This window comes from Pan paniscus, chromosome 16 (assembly GCF_029289425.2).
Source record: "Pan paniscus chromosome 16, NHGRI_mPanPan1-v2.0_pri, whole genome shotgun sequence".
NCBI lineage: Eukaryota > Metazoa > Chordata > Mammalia > Primates > Hominidae > Pan > Pan paniscus.
Genome location: NC_073265.2, coordinates 46,476,363 through 46,497,824, shown reverse-complemented (window position 1 = coordinate 46,497,824; position 21,462 = coordinate 46,476,363). Strand labels below are relative to the sequence as shown.

At 33.4% G+C, this 21,462-nt stretch overlaps 1 protein-coding gene across 11 annotated transcripts in view; it reads right to left on the bottom strand.

Moving 5' to 3' along the window:
• Window positions 1–21,462, bottom strand: part of TCF12 (transcription factor 12) — a 371,464-nt gene that overhangs the window by 52,782 nt on the left and 297,220 nt on the right. For 8 of the 11 annotated variants that reach the window (XM_003827877.8, XM_008953204.7, XM_003827878.7 and 5 more), the window contains 4 exons: window positions 4,720–4,825; window positions 3,542–3,681; window positions 3,116–3,260; window positions 1,862–1,926 (listed from right to left, as the gene is read on the bottom strand). In XM_003827877.8, the coding sequence (XP_003827925.1) occupies window positions 1,862–1,926; window positions 3,116–3,260; window positions 3,542–3,681; window positions 4,720–4,825 (456 nt within the window). Of the gene's footprint in view, window positions 1–1,861; window positions 1,927–3,115; window positions 3,261–3,541; window positions 3,682–4,719; window positions 4,826–16,341; window positions 16,885–21,462 lie in introns of those variants that run through there. The other 3 variants (XM_014341514.4, XM_008953207.4, XM_008953206.5) reach the window with 2 other exon arrangements.

Sequence of the window (21,462 nt, the reverse complement as noted above, 5' to 3'; positions counted from 1 at the left end):
CCAAATGCCATTTTGGTTTGGCTAGTATGCTGTTTATAACAGGGGAAGATACTCAAGGATGTGAAGGGTAACAAAATGAACTTGAAGGGCCACTGAGAACATCACAAATTCTTGCCTGCCTGTAGGCCAAGGTTCCCTGATAGAAGTTTTCTTTAATAAAACAAACAAATGACCTTTGAGAAAAAAAGCCCCCAAAATGCAGGTTAAATTTTAAAAAATTATCTAGCACTGCAAGTTCAAATGTTATTTGTCCTGTTACATGTAAAATATCAGTTACTGGACTCTTCCAGAATCAGGAGAAGGAATATGGCAAGCCAATCAAATACCTGGAGACCTCACAGGTTTAGTATAGAATAAAATTTTCTTCCTAAATAGGTCATTTTCATCAGGTGACAGTAAGTTGAAAAAAGGGCGAGACAATTTTCTTTCATTCTCATCAATACCCTGTAAGATAATTACCACAGCACCGCACTTTCTGGATGTATGGAGCAGTGGTTAGGAGCAGAGTCTGAAGCTGGTCTGATCAGGGTTCTAATATATATGGGCTTTATCCATGCTAGCTTATGATTCCCCTAGGGCAAGCTGCTTAATCTTTCTGAGCTCAAGTTACTTAACCTTTTAAACCTTAGTTCCTCATCTGTAATGTGGGGATAACAATGCCAACCTTACAGGGCTTTCTTGAGGATTAAATGAAACAGGGCATGTAAATGCTCAGTATAGGTGCGCATTCAAATTACAGCTGAAATATTTTGTGGGTTTTCTTATTATCATTACTATTATGATTATATGATCCAAGAGAGAATTCAACAAACATTCACTGAGCTGCATTTTGTGTGTGCTCCATCTCTACTATGTAGTAAATGAGTCTGACTTGGCTTCATTTTCCAAGAAGCTGGTATTCAGCTGTAGAGAAAAATTTATTTACACCAACAATATACAAAGAGGTTTATCTCCTTAAATGCTCAACAGTTGCTTCCTACCACTCAGGTATTAACGTGCTCTGCCTTCTCCATGAATGGCAACAAATGTATCTGACAGTTAATTGCACTTCATAGAAAATAAAAGACAATTCTGTGGGAATTCTAAGAGGCATACTACTCAGAAAACAAGAAGAAAAATAAATCATCTAAAGTGAAATTTTAGGAAGCGCAAAGCACAAGTGCCCCTTTTTAATAATTAGATTTGAAACTGTTGTAGATTTACTGAAAAATGCTCTCCCTTCTAGTTTTGGCATTCCGAAAGAAGAGATATTAATGTTTTAAGAATCAGATATTAAAATATAATCACCGCTTTGTCATTAATGTTCTGATGTGATGTATGTGAACTAGTTGCTCAAGAAAATACTATCGGATTCCTTCAAATCACTTTTACTCATTTTAGCATGATTCTTCAATGAATCTGGCTTTTTTGGGGAGAAGGCTCTCATTTCCTATTCCTTGAGTAAATCAGGTGCAGTTGACTTTAAAAAAAATACAGTACATAAAATGCTTTTGATCTTGGAAAAGTTTCTTATAAAGGTACTTCATTCTCTGGATCAGAATACTGAGTTATCTTTTGTGGTTCCACTTGACTTATTTTAATGGGCCACTTACTAATTATGTATTTAGAAGAAATAGATTTAATGATTAATCTTGGCAGTTGGTGCTTTAGATGACTTCTTTTTCCTCTTCCCAGCATTTGCTGTACCACAGGCATAGCATTTAAGGGCATATATCAATACAAACCGAGAATAACTCTAAATGTGTAATGAAATTGATCTTGTTACATCTATACTCTTTAGATACTTATCACCTACAAAATCTAATCACTGTATTCAGTAGTGTAAAATTCATTCAGTAGAATGTGTAAAATCAATACTCACAGATGCCAAAGCCTTTCCAAGTGCATCACCTGTCTGTGAGCTTCCAGCAGCATTCCCTCTGGTTCCTGGATATTTCATAGAGAAATAAATCAAGAATTTTACAAGCAAGTATTATATTTTAGCACTCTGCCATTATTCCAAGGGTGTTCTCTATCATCATCTCACATCTCTTACAGTAAACTAGGAAATACTCTGCATGTGTTGTACTTATTAATAAACTAAAGATGAGTTCTTTACCAGTGTCTATATTGATGATAATAAAAAAGCTTCTTGTCTTCCTGTCTTTCACTTTTAAATTCAACACTAAAAAATATATCGAAAGAGGGGCCAAGGCCAGGCGCGGTGGCTCATGCCTGTAATCCCAGCACTTTGGGAGGTTGAGGCAGGCGGATCTGTTGAGCCCACGAGTTCAAGGCCAGTCTGAGAAATGTGGACAAACCCCATCTCTGCTAAAAATGGAAAATTAGCTGGGTATGGTGGTGTGTGCCTGTAGTCCCAGCTACTTGGGAAGCTGAAGCTGGGGTATCACCTGAGCCTGGAGGCGGAGGTTGTAGCCACAGAGTGAGAGAGCTGAGAGTGAGACCCTGTCTCAAAAATAAACACATAAATGAATAAAAATAAAAAAAGAGGCCATGTGTGGTGGGTCATGTCTATAATGCTAGCATTGTGGGAGGCCGAGGTGGAAGGATCACTAGAGGCCAGGAGTTTCAGACCAGCCCCGGCCACATAATGAGACCCTGTCTCAACAAAAAGTAAAAAAAAATTAGCTGAGTATGGTGGTACATGCCTGTAGTCCCAGCTACTGGGGAGGCTGAGGCAGGAGGATCACCTCCTCAACCCTGGAGGTTGAGGCTGCAGTGAGCCATGACTGTGCCACTGCACTCCAGCCTGGGTGAGAGAGAGAGACTCTGTCTCAAACAAACAAACAAACAACATAAATATATATACACACACATATATACACATATATATACATATATACATATACACACATATATACACATATATACATATATAACACATATACATATATAACATATATACATAACATATACACACATACATATATAACACACATATACATATATAACACATATATACATATAACACACATATACATATATAACATATACATATATAACATATATACATATATATAACATATATATAAAAACATACATATATACATAAAGATATCGGGGTCACTGAAAGTCCACAAACTTTTAGGAAGTTTTGCCAACTCAAAAAGCTCACCTAGAATGCTGTCTGATCCATTGATGGGAGGAGTGTGTGAGGCAGCAACGTAAGGTGAACTGCTGGTACTGCCGCGATGAAAGCTGGACATTGGTGGAAGACTCGTGTTTATGTCTGTTGGTGAAACTGAGTGTGGAGGATAACTCTAGATGGAAACAGATATGATCTATTAAATATATTTTCTGAATAATATTCACGTAAAATGGACAACTATGATAACAGGTCAAAAAGAGCATTTACAAGTTACAGCTAAAGAACACTACTTATTGTCATTTATTTTTTAGAAAAGCATGGTAAATGCGGTAAGCCTTGAAGTACTTCAAACTTCAGAAGTTTTGGCAGACTTAGATTTTACACTTCTAATCCAAAATGAAACACAAGTGAGGACAAAGTGTTGCTGTATCCTAGTCACGTGTTATAGCCTACCAAGCGGTCATGTGAATGAAGGTTGCCATAACTACTGGATTGAGACATGTGGGAAGTGGAGGTCCCCAGAATTCCACCAAAACCAGGCTGGCTCATCCCATTTGATGAACTCCAAAGGTCAGAAGAATTGTGGGTCCCATCTAAGACAAAAAGAGAAATATAAAATTTTCCTTAGCTAAAAATTTTCTTGTATTTTGATGTTGCTTATAAAAATTCAAGGGGTACCCTCCAGATATTTTTCCTCCCTTTTCCAACCTAGTCTTCTACCCACTTTTCTTCCCTCTAAACTGTAAAATTACTATTTAAAAAGAAGAAATTAACATTTTAGTTAGGGAAAAAAGTAATCTAAGCTGTAATAGGCAGGCCATTATAAAAATCTTCAGAAGATCTAAATTCATATCAAGGAAGATAATAAAAATTCCAAATTTGGGAATAGGTTAGATTTATTTTTAGTTAAGTGGTATACTTATACATACACAGAAAGTTATTAATCCATAACACGCAATGTGCATTATATCAAACATTTTGAAACTGTGGAACAAAGAAGTTTTTCTAATAGTAAAACTAAGTAATTGATAATTACCATATTATAGTTAGCTTTCAAATGAAATGTGTCAGCAATGACTTCACTCAACAATATAAATTCAAGGAACCATTTATGTAATGATTTATTGCTCCCATATATTTGCTTCCCATAGTCCAAAACCACAGGAGACCAAATAAAAATGATTTGCTAGACATGAATTAAAGGAAATGCAACACTTTTTCTCTCTTAACAAGTCTTACTCTGTTCTATGATATTCACTCTTTCTTTATATTGGTAATTCTAGGCATGATATGAATCCATAAATTAAACAAGAAACTAGAGTTAACAGCTTTCATACATTTAAATTCTAAAATGAGCAAGAACAGCTCTATTAATTTTTCTCAATTTAAGACCTTTATAAATTCAATCAGTACTGGACCAGCACTCCAATGGTTTGCTAGATAATTCAATTAAATTGCAGTCAGCAATAAACAGCACTGGAAAATTATAAAGCTAAATTTTAATTTACTTTAGCCAAAAAAAATGCCTAAATAAGGCCTGAATATAGGTATTCTCTTTCCTAATACTTTAAAATACTGGCTGATATACAGATGACTGCGGTAGTATTTGGCAATTGTTTGGTAGTACTTACCTTGCATAAAGAAAGTGCTAGCGAACATACTGGTTGGTGGCTTAGGAGATGGATAACTAGGAGATTCACGGTTGAAATCATCTGAATTTGGGGATGGTGCATATACCTTAAAATTAAACAGCACATTTAATTAAAATGTAAATGACTATCATATTACTTATATAAAATGAGTTCTATATTCTGTAAGGGGCTTAAAAAGGCCTATCTAATTTTTATAAAGGGCTACCACAAATGAAAAGAATACTGCCTAAATCCACATAAATAATGTCAAACTTAATTACCATCCACATGTTTTTTTTTTTTTAAGCTGGTTATTAGGGAAAACTACTACTCTAAATATCTCTGTAATGCATCTTGGTATGACAGTTACACCAAGTGACTGAATAAGCATTGAGCTGGCTTACCAAACACAAACCTCACATAGGCTCAGGATTCAAAATCTGATCGAGCAAACAAATGTCCTTTGAATACAGCATAACACAAAACCTGGGTTCATAAAATTCATTCTTTTCAGTGTTACAAGATTCACCAAATAAAATCAACATGAGTTTGATTAAACATTGCTATCTTTGTTACTATTAAAGGGTAACTACCAAAGGCACGACACAATTGTTCAGGAACTTCCTTAACTTGGTAGAGTTAGCAAATAAATTAAAAACACATTTCCAGTACACTTTCAAGTCTGGCAAAGCTTTAAGAAAAATCTCATTTAATTTGTTAGAGCAGTATTAATTTCCTTTGATAAACCCTTGCTTTAGATAAGCAAACTATAAACATTTTGAATTAGCAAATGGCCAACATTTGCATTCCTCTGGAAAACGAAATGGGCAGCCAAATAACCTTAATGATCAAAATGTGATCACACTATTCTCATAACTATTGAAACAAAGGTGGAAAACAAATACTATCTAAAGTGATGCACAGTCTATAAAAGTAAACCAGAAGTCAGGAAGAAGAGAAAGGTAAGCTATTGTGAGCAGTGTATGAAACAAACTAATTATTTTGTTTTAGTTTGAAATGATACAAAAAATTCAACAAAATAAAAATTTTAAGTGTTGACTGAAACAGAATAACATTAACGTTATGGAAGCATGTATTTTAAAAATCATATATTAATTTGTTTGCATAAGCATACAAAATTTCTAGAATTACACACAAGAAACCCGATAATGGTTACCTCTTTGGACTTCGAATTGGGAAGGAGGACTTTTACTTTATGTTCTTCTACATAATTTGATATTTTACCCCAAGCATATATTTCTATAGACTAATAATAGAAAAAGAGTTAAGGAAGCGCACCAAGATTAAAATGGGATCCCAACTTTTTATTTACCTAAACTGTCAATTATATTAATTTATTCTTTCTTGGAGGTATTAACTGTAAAGACCCCTTGCAAATTACCCTAATCTTCCCAAGATTCAATTCCCTCTTTTGTAAAATGGTGTTAACACTATTTGCATGAGGAGACTGATGGGCAGATCAGATGAAATTATATATAAAATGTTTAGCACAGTGCCTTGTACGAAGTATGCAGGCAGTAAGTTATAGCTAACAGTATCACCTTTCATTCTAATAGGAGTAGTTATGTTGCTAAATATTACCTGTTCACTACTCAAATGCTGTTCATTACAGTTTTCGTCTAACATGAGCTTAGTTATACATACAGTTTATTCTAAATAAAAGGTTAAAAAGTCAATTTTTACTCTTCGTGCTAGTCCTGATAATACTGGCACAGGTGATTTTTTTTTTTTAAATGGACTGGCATTCAGGTTTGTTTCCTACCTTTCACATCCCAGAGATAAAAACACACATCTGTGGTACCTGAGAAATCTTGGAAAAGATACAGTATATTCCCAAGAATCATCTAGAAGGATCCCCTAGTTTGGGGAATATGGCAGATAAAATGGTTTGTTCCTCATACATATTAAGCATACTTTTCTGGTTTAAAGGTATTTCACAAATGATTGTGTTGAAATAAAATAACTGACGATATACCAATGTGTCTGCAATGTATTGTACAGGATGATAGGCAGATAAGGTTTTCAGGAAAGGAACTTTGGACTATTTTCTTTTAATCAAGTTTCATCTTCTAAACTTAGCCCTAGCTAGAAGTCCTCTGTCCCCTTTCTATATAGATTTCCTCAAGCCAAGCTAAACCATGAACAACAAAAAAAACAGAATAAATCCACAGACCTAGCCAGAAAGTACAATGTGAATCAAATTTAGAAGACAGCACCCGAACATATGCTTTTTATCACAAATGTGCACTTACTATACACATCATCCTTGATATGTAAGTATGAAATATAAAATTCTCTAATTTTATCCAGGTTATAGACTGAAACAGTATGTAAGTCTCTCATACTTGATAATTATGAAAACACTCCAGTTTTGATGTGTCATTTCACACAAAAATGGACATAATTTGTCAGTTTAAATTTTTACATAATTTATCAATTTATATTTCTTTAACCTTATTCCCATTCAATTCACTGTATTTCACACACTAATATACTTACATTTTTAAATTTTGAAAATGGTTACAATTACAAAAGGAAGTCAAAGGATAAACTTTACTGATTTACAAATCGCTGCTAAATAAAAGAGAATATGCTGATCAGAAAATGGTTTATTCACGGTTGTCATGGAGAGCAAGAAAACTAAGATAAACCACACAAAGCACAGAAAGAGACCTGCCTTCCCTTACACAAAAATTTTGAAGTTGTATGGAGAAAACGGCACATTTTAGAGGTAAAGTTTGTTTTTAATGCTATTTCTTTCAAACAGATTTTGAAAACAATGGACTTTTAAAGGACAGACCTTATAAATGAAAACGGCAAAAAAAAATCCTACTATATCATTTTGTATTAACACGAGTTCAAAATTTTCATCATAAGAATGTTTTGAAATATATGGCTTTCAAAGAGGTATATTTACCAGCATTTCTAACACAGGCTAAATAAGCTAAATAACTTTACTTTTGGTATCTTAACTATAGCTTGCAAAAACATAGATGCAATGTTATGAAGCAGCAGTTGTGCCAGTCTTGATTTTTCAGATCAAAGACTTCTTGCGGCAAAGCACAACTGATGTGGTCTCAAAGGCTTTATTAACTCCAGATGTAGGGAAATAGTCAGCCAATTCCACAAAAAGAGCAAGTCTCTCTTGGTTACAATCAGTACTGGCCACAAATTAAAATCAGACTGCTTATGTCATCTGATCACCTGAACATAGATGCCAGTTTTTTTCCCCTAGTTAATGATCTAATCATTGGTTTAAATCTGAAGGATGATTTTGTATCATGACAGTCGATCTTAAAATTAAGAGAAAGGAATATATATGCTTTAACATGATTAAAATCTACCAGGAGTCAAACTATTTTAAAGAGAATAGAAAAAGGGTAAAATTAAGTAATTTAAGATGTTCTATTAAAATGTGGTAGATATTTTCTTTAGAATTCTATCCTCCTTTTCAGAATGCCAAGCTCACAGTAGCTACCATGGGACCAACTCTTTTTCCAAGCACTTATACTTTCCCCTCTAAGAATGGCGTTAAGAAAAATTTTGAATGTGTGGTGAACAGACGGTTCTAACTTGGAAGAATAAAATAGAAAATCTAACAGATACCTCCCCTTCACCATTAAGTCTGCTGAAAACAACGCAATCACATAAATCATATCTTGCATGTCCTCATCACACTCACCGTAAAGCAACTTTTAAAAAGGGATAGCATACTTTGGGATGAATATTTACAGTTACTCTTCACAGTGATTACATAATTATCCTTAAAATGTTTTAGTTCATACAACAAATTTGAGTCAAACTGGCAAAGACAGATCCCTTTTTTCCTGCTCAGATGATTCAGTTTAGTCATATGGATAACCCCAAATTCAAGGCATACACTCTGTTCAGCTCTAGAGGCTGGAGCTGTGCACTGTGCTCTCGATTTCAATACATCTTTCCTGTAATTAATACTGGAAACATTCTTGTGAGGCAGGGAGGCGTAATGACTTTCTGTTATTGAGAAAAAATGCAAAGAAGCAGAGGTTTTGCTAAAGAAGATAGTTTTTCTTTTTATCTAGTCACATTCAGATAAGACAAAGTTAAAGCATGGTGTGATTATCCATACTTTAAAAATCAGATCTACAGCCTGTGTGGTGGCTGATACTTTTTAAGGTACCAAGGGATGAAGAGATGGGAATTTTCTTTAGTATGTGACAATAGCTATATATCCTAATTGAGATACCCTTCCACAGAAAATGAGAAGAATGCTTTATATGAGTATTGTCCAATAGGTTTCTGTGATGATGGAAATGTTCCGTATCTATGCTGTACAATACAGTAGCTATCAGTCACATGACTACTGAACACTTGAAATGTGGATAGTGCAAATGAGAAACTGAATTTTAAATTTTATTTTATTTTATTTAAATACTGCTTGTAGCTACTGTTTACTATACCGAACAAGGCAGATTTAGATCCTTCTTATCCAGCAGTTTAAGATTGTATAAATTATTTTGAAATATATTCTAGAATTCTTATGCGCTTCAAGGCCTAAGAAAACCAAAGTCAGCCTACATTCTGAAACATTTTGAGAACACCTTCACCTAATTTGGAATAAAGAAGTATGGAGAAGGCTACCTACTTTTCTGAACATGGTCCAACACAGAACTAATTACCAAGATTTCATTATGTTTGGGCTTCTATTAAATCTTTTGTCAAGATGGTTTGAATAGCAGTTCTCTTTAAGTTCCCATATGTTCAGTATCATTAAACACTTTAACACACGCTAATGTGGGCCTCAAATATGTGAAAGGTCTGTGCCAATAACAGAAATTATATTCAGCATAATTTACATCAATTTACCAAAGTAACAAAACATAACAAAATTATTTGGCTAACTTGCCCTGCCATCATAATTTTAAAATGAAAATATGATATTATATTCAGGAACATCCACTTTATCTGGTATCTTATATAATTATATTTAGTATTAAACAATAAAAACTTTACAAGATCTAGCTAAGTACCTAAAACCTGGAGGAAAAAAAAAAAGGTCTAGGTCAATGAAATATTAATAAAAGAATATCCCAACCCAGGTCAAACCCTATATTAAAAAACTGTAATTAAGACTCTAGGCCTATAATTTTAAGCATATGTATATTTAAGAGTCAGCATTCAAAAAACTAGGTAATTTAAAGATTTTTAGTGTTTAAATTATTAATTTAATTTAAATTGATTAATCTGGGGGGAGGGGGGAGGGATAGCATTAGGAGATATACCTAATGTTAAATGACAAGTTAATGGGTGCAGCACACCAAACATGGCACATGTATACATATGTAACTAACCTGCACGTTGTGCACATGTACCCTAAAACTTAAAGTATAATAAAAGAAAAAAAAATGAATAAATAAATTGATTAATCTATGCAAGTTCCACACGTAGCAATATATACAACCAATGTCTCTTTCTCAATTTTATGGGATTGGAATTTAGTAAAAAGAGGCTCTTTTAAGAAGAGTAAATAAAATTTTGCTTTAATAACTATACCCATTTGTATTAGAGTGCTAGGAAGATATCAGAGAAAATTAAAGACATTTCCTAAAAACCATTTCCTATATATTTTTCTGATCATTTTCAGATCATTCTGATCTGTTATTTTGTATTAATACTGATCTTATATACATCCTCAGATAAAAAGCATATATCCTTGGCTGGGCGCAATGGCTCACGCCTGTAATCCCAGCACTTTGGGAGGCCGAGGTGGGTGGATCATGAGGTCAGGAGGTCGAGACCATCCTGGATAACACAGTGAAACCCCATCTCTACTAAAAATAATAATAAAAAAAATTAGCCGGGCATGGTGGCGGGCGCCTGTAGTCTCAGCTAGTCAGGAGGCTGAGGCAGGAGAATGATGTGAACCTGGGAGGCGGAGCTTGCAGTGAGCTGAGATCACACCATTGCCACTGCACTCCAGTCTGGGCGACAGTGCAAGACTCCGTCTTAAAAAAAAAAAAAAAAAAAAGCATATATCATTAACCTAAATGGTAACATTTAAAAATTTCTGAAACTTAGGCCTTCTCACTTTCCTTGTTCCTTCCGTAATCAAAATTTAAACAACGTAATCCCAAAGAAAATAACCTAAAAATCTAGATAAATATTAAAATGATAGTCTAATTCAATAATTCCCCAATATCTAAGAATATTTCAACAAATGACAGATTTGATAAATATCTCAATGCTTTCAGTATTTTCATATTACATAAAATGGCAAATTCTGCCATAAACTCCAATCTGCTACTAGAGTTTTTAATGGTAATTTCAAGCCTGAGGGGGAAAATATTTAGATAGTTCCAGTAAAAATACCACAAGAACTGAAACCACAGGTATTATAAAGCAAAACGTCTAAAGTACAAAGACTGACTCAGGCACATACAAGCCATCTCCACGGAAGATTCTTTTTACCTAATTAGCCTGTTAAAAATACAACTTGAAATTCTGTAAAAGGGATAAATATGTGTTTATATTTTCAGTAGTTTCCTAAGTAAAAGGACCAATATCTCTTTCCAAAAACTTCCAGAGACATGTTTATTTTCCAGGTAAAATAAAATAAAATTTCTTTTCTAACAACAGTAAGAAAAATGGATTCTAGTTTTCATACAAAGCATTTTAAAATCAACTGCTGCTCTTACTGTGTAACAAACACAGGTGAACATTACTGGTTTTCAACTGTGAGAAAAATTCCTTCTAAGCACATTTAAATTAATCTTAAATTAACATTACTGGGCATATCACTGGTTTTCTAGGAAAATCAAGCACATTTTAGTTAATCTTAAATTAATATTACTGGGCATATTACTGATTTTCTACGATAAGTGCTATCATTTTTCTAATAATCTCAATGTTTTTCTTCAATTATGGAATTTCTAAGGGACAGGGTTTGAAACTTGTTTGCTAGGATAATATACTGAACAAATCAATGACTGACACCTTACCTACCTACTTTAAAAAAATTTAGATTCGACAATATTGCACCTGATCCCCTTTGATATACAAGTGGAAAGGAACACAAATTTCTCTCAAAAACATTCATAAAGTTGACCAGTGACAACATACCCTCTAGTATGTAAAACTAGCAGGAGCTAGTTTTAACTCACTAGTATTTGTACTCACTTGAATCAAGATAAGAAAACTTTCTTGGGCTCACACACCATAGTCTCAGATATTTTTGGTAAAGGGGAAAAATGTGAAGTAGGTTTATGCTGAAGTCCCTGTCATTCAATGTCTTTAGCATTCTATATTAAGAGATTTTAAAAATGACTTCATGTTTTCCCTATTATAAAAAATGTTAGATTTAACTCTTTTGGGCCCATGGACAGTCTGGAAATGTGAATTAATTTAATTGTATATTCTTCTCTCATGTTAACTAGCAATAAATACCCCAACAGAACAGAAATGCAGCTGTATACAGTCACACTGGTTTCTGTTCTTTTATTAACTGAAAATGTTTGGTTTAAAAATAAGTCTTATAAGTATTTACAATGTAATTTTACTTACTTGCTACTTTATTTCTACAAAAAAAAAAAAAAAATCATTGGTAGGCAGGTGCCAAAACCATGGCTAAACCAATTTTCAGTATGATTAATTCTATTAGAAGAGGAGACTTGCTAAAACATATCTGAAAGTTTTAATTTTAAATTCTTAAACAAAAGTTGATAAAAATTTGCTTGACTAACCACATCAATTAGTATTCATGAAATTGTTACTCTGACCACACATGCAAAAGATTTGTAAGAGTGGCCTTGTGCTTTTCCCAGTTACGTTTTCTTTCCAATGTAGTATATATATGTATTTTTACATATCCAAATACACATTGGATCCAATGTAGTATATTTTAATGTAAATGGGTAGTCAGGATAAATTCAGTTTGGCCCTTTGTTATGGAGACTAATTTACATGTCCTTGGATGATATAAAGGAGAAAATGTGCTTTTGGGGGACAGATAGACCTGGGTTCAAATTCTGACCTCAGTACTTACAAAATAGGTGAGGTTGAACCTCATTTTCCTTATTTATAAAATGAGCTAGTAACAGCTAAATGACAGTGGTTGTGAAAATTAAATCAGATAAACAAAGTTCCCAGCACAGTTCCTCCCACAGAATAGCCCTTACAATCACATTAGTTTCTTTTTTTCCCCAGATTCCATTCAAAGAAGCTTAATATTCAAAATGTGCGTCTAGCTTGAATTTTAAAACTTGGATTTCTGTGTTGTTTCTCAGAAGATTAAAATAATTTCCTCTTACAATGAAAAGGCCATCATGTCTGTTTGTATGGCAATTTTTATACCTGGAATACTCTGTAGCATCTTTAGTCCCAAAACTAAGAAAAATGGAGACTGGTCAGAAAAATGGAGTAAGGCACTCCAGAATCTTAAAAGTAAAAAAAAAAAAAAAAAAGAAAAAAATGGGAGTCCTTTTTTTCCCCCAAAACTTTTCTTTCCTTTGCTCTCAAGACTTTTTTCTCACTTTCTGTGTAAAGGACAAAATTTACTCAAATTAATGAGAAAACTGAATGCAGGCAGAGTTCTTTATAAAGAAGGAACCTCAGAAACCCACTGTTCTCTCCTATTTTTTATATTTCAAAACAGTATAAGGTGCAAAATAGTTTTAATTTTCATACTTACTATAAACCCACATTAATACCTTACAACATGATACAGAATACAGCTACACAAAAATTACATATAATACAAAACATTAACCCCTTCTCTTTTTAAGCAGTAGGAAAAACTGCATTAACATTTTTGGCTTTTCTTTTCTACACCTATATGCCCAAGTCTGTTACATATCCAACAATAAAATACTGGCCATACAATTTTAGGTAATAAAATATAAAAAAGTTCTTTGGTCTCTTCCTAGAGTTTGTTCAGTTTTATTAAAAGATCTGAAATACCCTTAAATATATGAAATCAACTCGAAAACTAAAAAAAAAAAAAAAACTGGAAAAAAGGGAAAGAAAGCTTTCTGTTTAAGAGCAGGACCACTTAGGGTTTGTCACTCTCTCATAAAACCTGAAATGGGATGTTAAAAATGAATCAATGTGAACTTATTATTAGCATTTCAAAATATTATTTTGTTCTATCATTTTAAAATAAATCTATAAAATGAGATTAAATAGTTTAAATTTAACCTGTTCACGACAAGAAGTATATTAAACTTGTATAACTTAAGTGAAGACATATATTTCACTTAAGAGTCTAGAAATGTTAATGAAAGTGCTAGTTTTTACTTTAAGGCATTGACAAGCAGACATTTCCCAATATACACTAAAATAATACATTTATATAATCCTGAGACAATGTAATTGCATACCACAATTTTCTTATTGAAGAAAACTGAAGTCATTACAAAATAATAATGTTGCCAATGACTTCTAATAACTACTAGAGAATAATTTTAAAAACTAGAGGTGGGTAAAAATAAAATACATACAAGTCTAGGGTCTTATGATTTGGAGGACTAAGCCAACATATCATCTCTTTATTTATATATTTTTCCAGAACATAAAAGTCACCTTTGACCTATATTAGGCACAGACCATCAATTTTTCCAGGCTCTCTACCACACCAGCTATGCCATCTACCATAAGCCTGGAAATACCACTATCAAAGCTCCCCTTACCCCCCTCCCAATGTAGAACAAAGAGAAATGTAATACAGTAACCTGTGCTTTCCAAAGAATAAAATCTAAACTCACTTTGAGTTAGTCTGGTTCAGGGTCCTACATAATTAATTTTACTGAACTTATACAAGTGCACACACACAGACACACACACACACACACCACACACATACCCACATACCATCTTCAGACTGTTTTACTTAAAATCAGACACAAAAGAAAATTATTTTCACATTTGAAAGACAGCTGGCAAGAAAATTATATAGAGCTTAAATAATTTCACTCATCCATCTAAATCTACTTCTTACATTATCCAAAGCTCTGCTTATATGGGCAGCTTGAACATACACTTTTTAATGAGTTTAAAGATATTTTGACTTGCTTATCTTTTTTGAAAGCTTACCCAAAAGTTCACAACCAAACACTGGCCCAGTCCAAAGAGCCCTTACTAAAGCAATCAGTGAATGAAAAAGTGCTTTTATTAGTTCTTAGTATCCTAGTTGTAGCCATAGGCTACTTTAAAACATTTCCAAGTGATAAAAAGGGAAGAGACAACCATATCTAATTTTAAGCCTATTTTAGTAAAATGTAATTGAATATTCTCTATAACTTAAAACATTAAAAATGCTCCCCTCTCCCCCTTCACTAAGCCCATATATGCATTTTTTCATAAGACACCTGAGGGTAAAATTATTTGTGAAAGATTTAGAAGGAAAACACTGAGTTTCTGACATAAACCAACACTGTTATTCATTAGTGTACCTTTTAATAATATTTATCAAGTATCTTACAAAGATAGCTCCTATTGAAACTTTCCGAGTTTACTCTTTTTTTTAGAATATATAAAATCCTCTGGCTTATAGATTTTTTTGTAGAAACACAGTAAATTATTAACATTAGGTAATTAATTTAAAGAATAGAACTCTTGTTTAGCAAAACAAAAAAGTATTATTTTAAAACACCTAGTCATGTGCTTGCTATAAATCAACCAGAAGTACAGTGCATTCTTTGGAAAATGTATAAATGCATTCTTTTAAAAAACAGTGATTTATTTCATGAATCCACACAAGGTCAAAATTCTAGTTTGATTGGAAACAGATGGTATCCCAGAAAAGTCAGGCTCTGGACCTGAAACTCTAAACAGGAAATACGGCCCTTACTAGCTGACTGCTTCCCTAATCATTACCAGAGCTTCATACTTGTTATTTTTATGAATATCCTAGATGACTTTCATCTTTTCCTTCCATCTACAAAGCATCAAATAATTCTCAATACATATGTGTGTATATACATATTTTATGTAAGGATTTGTTCACAATATATGAAAACATAAAAACAAATGTACTTTCAAGCTCATTGCTAGTAAAGATATCAGGCTAATAACAACTCAGAAACTCAAGTTTATTTTCTATGCTATCTTAAAAATAAAATGAAAGCCAACAACTATTGAGTAGCTATGTAGCAGACAGGACTTTACTGACACTACTTCTAAAGAAATCTACAATCTAGGCTGGGCGCGGTGGCTCACGCCTGTAATTCCAGCACTTTGGGAGGCCGAGGCGGGTGGATCACCTGAGGTCAGGAGTTCGAGACCAGCCTGGCCAACATGATAAAACCGCGTCTCTACTAAAAATACAAAAATTAGCTGGGCATGGTGGCGGGTGTCTGTAATCCCAGCTACTCGGGAGGCTGAGGCGGGAGAATCGCTTGAACCCGGGAGGCGAAGGTTGCAGTGAGCTGAGATCGAGCCACTGCACTCCATCCTGGGTGACAGGGCAAGACTCCGTCCCCCCCCCCAAAAAAAAGAAATCTACAATCTAATACATTGCATAAAAGGATAAAACAAAACCTCACAGATTTTAGTAAAAAGCGATTAATGTATACTGCTTTCCTTTAAACAAGTGAGTTAGAAGCTATAGAAACAAAGAAAAAGGCTTACCGTTTTCCCATTGTAGTAATACATCAAAGAATTGCTGCCCATTCCAGGGACAGGATAAGCACAATACATGTTGATTTTGAAAATGTTACTATTTGTAGCTAATGCACACAGTCTCTCTCCAAGACATATATCCACACAGGCAAAGGGAGTAAGTCTTCAGTACTATGCATTCACACATGGATCTACTCAAAAGGAACTTATGCAAAATAGGACTGAACCAACTCACAGAGCACAGAGGGAGGGTTTATGCTGTAAGTAACCTCTTTCAATTTCCATCAAGTCCTTGCATTGGTGGAGGATACCAATAAGACAAAATTTGAGGTATTAAAAAAATGCAAGTCACTTTTAAGTGCTAAATAAATATGCCCTGAATAAAAATAACCCAAGAAATTATTAGATTTGTCTCACATATACATATATACACACACAAAAGGAAGGCATACTGACAGATTTTCTGCTAATCTGTTTTTAGTTTTAATTAAATTAGAGCACTTGTGGCAGAGAAACCTAGCTTGCTACACCTCCAGCGTTACCATCTGGCATGGTCTAAAGTTGCTTCAACTTTGATAAACACATGATCAAGTAATCAGGAATTGGAAACACTGAATCATGTGTAACGAGAAGGATCTAGACAGTTAAATCTTGTATAAAATCACTTCCTGGAGAAAGCAGACCATCATGCAAATACCTCTTAACTAGCTAGAACAAACCATACTTTAAGCTACAAAAATTATGTTGAGGAAAACTGAAAGGAACACATTTTATTAAAAAGCTTAGTCCAAAAATCAGATAGATTATCTTGAAAATAAATTACCTGTTTTTAAAATGGAAACACTTAATAATACAGATTTTCAGTTATAAAGCTCCTTGAATTCTTCATACACAACACCAATCAAAAGTTTATAATGTCTTGCAATAGGACTGTTCTTAAAAAAAAAAATTCACACATCTTTCATATAAAGTATGAGAGAATAAACTAAACAGTTTTCTGCAAGTCTTTCCTCTAAGTTTATTATTGTTCTTAATACTTTGTATATTCATATTTTTATGCTAAGGCTCACATTTCTCAGAAAGGAAAAATAAGAAGTGTGGGAATAAATGTCTTACAGACATTTCTAACTCATACTTTGAAGTCAAAAGGTTTTAAAAGTTGTCTACAAAAACATGTGTCTCTTACACAGACACGTTTTGCTATTTAAATGTTTTCCAATCAATCGTTTGCTGTAATTACAACCTGGAAAAACAGAATAGCAACTTTCCCTTTTTGTGTCATTTCCCTTCATCAAAACTTCTTTGTACTATCCTTCCCTCTATGCCTTGTAGGTTCTAACGGGATTGTATTAATCAGAGGAGAGCTCACAAGCTGCAAAAGGGGGCACATCACTTTTTTTAAAGGTACCTTTCATGAAGCAGAAATCCTTTGTGAAATATTCTAGGAATATACTATAAGGGACCCCCTATCCCCCCAACCTCATTTTTATTAACATATTGATCAAATTATAGTAACGAAACTAAATCAGACAATAAGGGCAACTAACTTCACGATGTTTTAAAAGCTGATAGTATTGGAACAACAATAAAACCTCCCCACACTCTCCAGATATAGAAAAGGCTAAGCAGCAGCTGCAAAAGAACATCGCTGTACAGCAGACTATTAAAATGCCAGTCTGCGGAGTGGTTTGTAACTTCCTCCCTCCTGAGAGACCACAAAGACCCATTTCAATCCTTGGAGAACTGTGTAAAAAGCTTTGATTTACAATTAACAATAGCATGCCTTAAAACCATTCAAGTAAATTTTAGTCTTCCATACACAGTCTTTCTCTACTGACAGATCGGCTACTCTCAAAACAAAAAAAAAAAAAAAGGAAAATCAAACCAAATCGAATGAAAATTTTCTTTTTCTATTAATTATTAAAAATAACACTTACTTTTCAATAGAAATTGAGGAGGAATAGGGAGAAGAGGGGAGCCACAAAGCACTGACAATACTTCAACATTTTTATAATCATCGCTTCAATCTGAGAAAACTTTCTTATATTGGTTAAAAAACATCCACCTATGACAGTTAAGCCCATTTCTCTGATGCCGGGCAGAAAACAGAGAGGGTACTTACTACGTTGTTTGATAAAACAAACATCATAATGTAAACCCAACTAAGCAACCTTGGTTATTAAAGCACAATGAAAATTTTAATATTTTAACACCAGTTCTTTATTTTAGAGGCAATTATATGATAATCTGAAGAGAATAAACATACATTCAGATAAAAAAGAAATTCATTGTAAAAGCCAAATAGTATAATCAAATTTCTTTAATGGAAAAAAACACAGTTACTTTTGCACAAACCTAATCAGTTTATTAAACACCTAAGTAAGATTTAGTGTTAAACATGAAACCTGAATGTGAAACATAATTTGTAAAGAGAGTTGAGTAACTAATTAAAAGCTTTTGCTTCTACTTTTCATTATTCTCCTAAAAAACATAAATATAAAACTCGTACATGTGTAGGTAAGACCTCCCCTGCCAATACAAACCGTAGTCACTTGGTATACACTACTGCCTAAATTGAGCATAGATATAAAAACTTAAAAAAAAACAACAACAAAACTCTATGCCTGTATCTATAATTATATGATATTAAAATCTCATTCTTCAAAAAGAGTAAATCATCAACAAAACTGGTGGTAATCTACATAAAATGCCCCTATATTCTACTTGTATGCTATGGAAAAATCTTTTGTCGCTCCAAAACAGCATTTTTCTTGAAGTCTGCCTTACCCCCCCAAAAAACTAAAACTGTTTGATGTAGATGGTCATTGCTTGATTGCCATTATAAATTATCTTGTATAATAAAATCTTTTCTTCTCTACTCCCAATTTTTTAAAAATTAATTTAATCTATGCAACAGCTGTAGCACAATTTCTTGTCCTAAGGAGAATCATATTACAGGAAAAAAATGCATATAGATGGATCAAGTGCTGCTTTAGTAAATGCAGTTGTTTAATCTTTGCTTTTTTTTTTTTTTTTTTTTAAAGGAACATGTCAAGGGTTAATCCTATGACTCAGTCTGACAAAACGAGTCAGCTGGAGACAGGGCCAATTTTTAAACCTGATTTCAGACAGGCTGCCTGCACAGGAGTTCTGAACTGTCATGCACTTTTTATCCAGAATTGTTTCCACCCACAACTCTACATAATCACTTATGTGTTACTCTAAGATTATGTGATCTGACTCAATATTCATGTCACCTAGTTCAACAATATAAAAAAACCACCAAGTTTCACAGCAAGATAGGAATCATTGTACACACTAGCAAAATGACTAGTGAAAATGCCAGAGGACCCTGAAAAAATACATAACTTGGAGCCATATACCTTTTATTAGCAAACTGATGATTCCTGGTTTAAAGATTATTGCATTTCACCAATTTTCAAATATGGCTTTTCCTCCCAAATGTTATCAGGATGTTATGTTTGCTGCTATTCCACTAGTTACTAAGCACAGACCTAAACTAGGCAAGAAAAAGCCATAATGTACTTTGCCTAAACAAGTTACTTCTTTACTGACGATATAGGAAAAGATGTTTTCAAAAAGTCTACCAAGTAAGAGCTCTCTGGAAACTTCAGTTTAAATTCCAGGCTTCCAGGCAAAATTTCCCTCTTCCATCTTACTTTTCTGTTGATTGGGAAACAGATCTTCCTTGGAGAGCTATATAAAATTTCTTAGAGTTATCCACGCAGTATTTTTATCTACTTTATTAGCTCATTTTTATCCTGATATTTGGATCACTATAACAGTTATAGCTATTTTTAAATGATCCGTAAGCAAGAATGTTTCTAAAGGTAACACAAAATTCTAAATAGTTTTTGAAAGAAAATTTTTCATTGAAGTGAATTATGTATCTTGAATTAGTTAACATAGGCCAGTTAGTGGTTAATCTTACTGTATATTCTTCTAAAACAAACAGGCAACATTCCACTGTCCCAAAAGCCAGAAGATCTGGCTGGAAAAGTAAACCTAAAACCCACTCATAAGATTCCTCACGAAAAGTTTCAACATTATTTCTAAGTGAATCAAATCTTGGAAAACAGACTTTCAGAGTAATAAATGAAGCCAAACTTAAAAGCTGACACATGAATAACTCCACGAATGAACTCTATAGGATGAACTCAGTAAGTAATAAATTATTGGCTGCAAGGGAGGTAGGGGTGAGGATAGATTTAAGAGGACAGTGAGAGAATCTGTAACTGAACAAATTCAAAGCAAAAGAACCTTCCCCAATGCCTCTTCTTCCTCATCTACCTTGTAAAAAGATGACATGTGAGTGAATGCTGTCTCTCAAATGTGCAGTATTTTAGTTAGCCTTGCTAATTAAGTCAGACATCAAAATTCCAGGTTTTATATCTGAACATTATATTGCAGACTTCTCTGGTAGTATATGCTACTTTGTAAATATGTTCAGAAAGTTGTTCTTCTGGTTTTTCTAATATCCTCACCTTTTAGAAAATTTACTTCTGCAAGAAAGAAATCAAGAATATAAAACTCCAGTGAAATAATGCATCATTTTCAAACCAATCCACTAGCATTCAATGCATATTATTTAAAGTTAATAGTGTTATTGATCTAAAATCAATAGTGCATCTTTTAATTCAACAATCACTCCCATCTTGCTGATAACCCAGTCTATCAGTAAAAAGGCTTCTAATTACTATCTTTCCACTGTATGAAAATCTTAAAAATCAAAGACTTGATTTTTGTGATCTTTACTCAAGTGGCACTCCATGAAAAAAACTGTTCCAATTAAGCCTCAATTGTGATTACCAAAATCTTAACCAAACCAATAACCAGTGGATATTAAAGATTAGTCTGAGTACTGGTAAATAATTTATTTGGATATCAATACATATAAATATACATTTCTCAACACAATGTAAAGACACATGCTAAAATTCATAAAATAGCATCTGTCTCAGATACAGGATATCAGATGTCATACTGTTTCTTTACAAATATCTCAAGTCTGAATTGAGTTTTAGAAATGCTTAATGATTAACAAAACAGAAAACACCTACCTATATAGCCAATGGAAACAATCACCTCTGTAAACTGCATTTTTAAGGC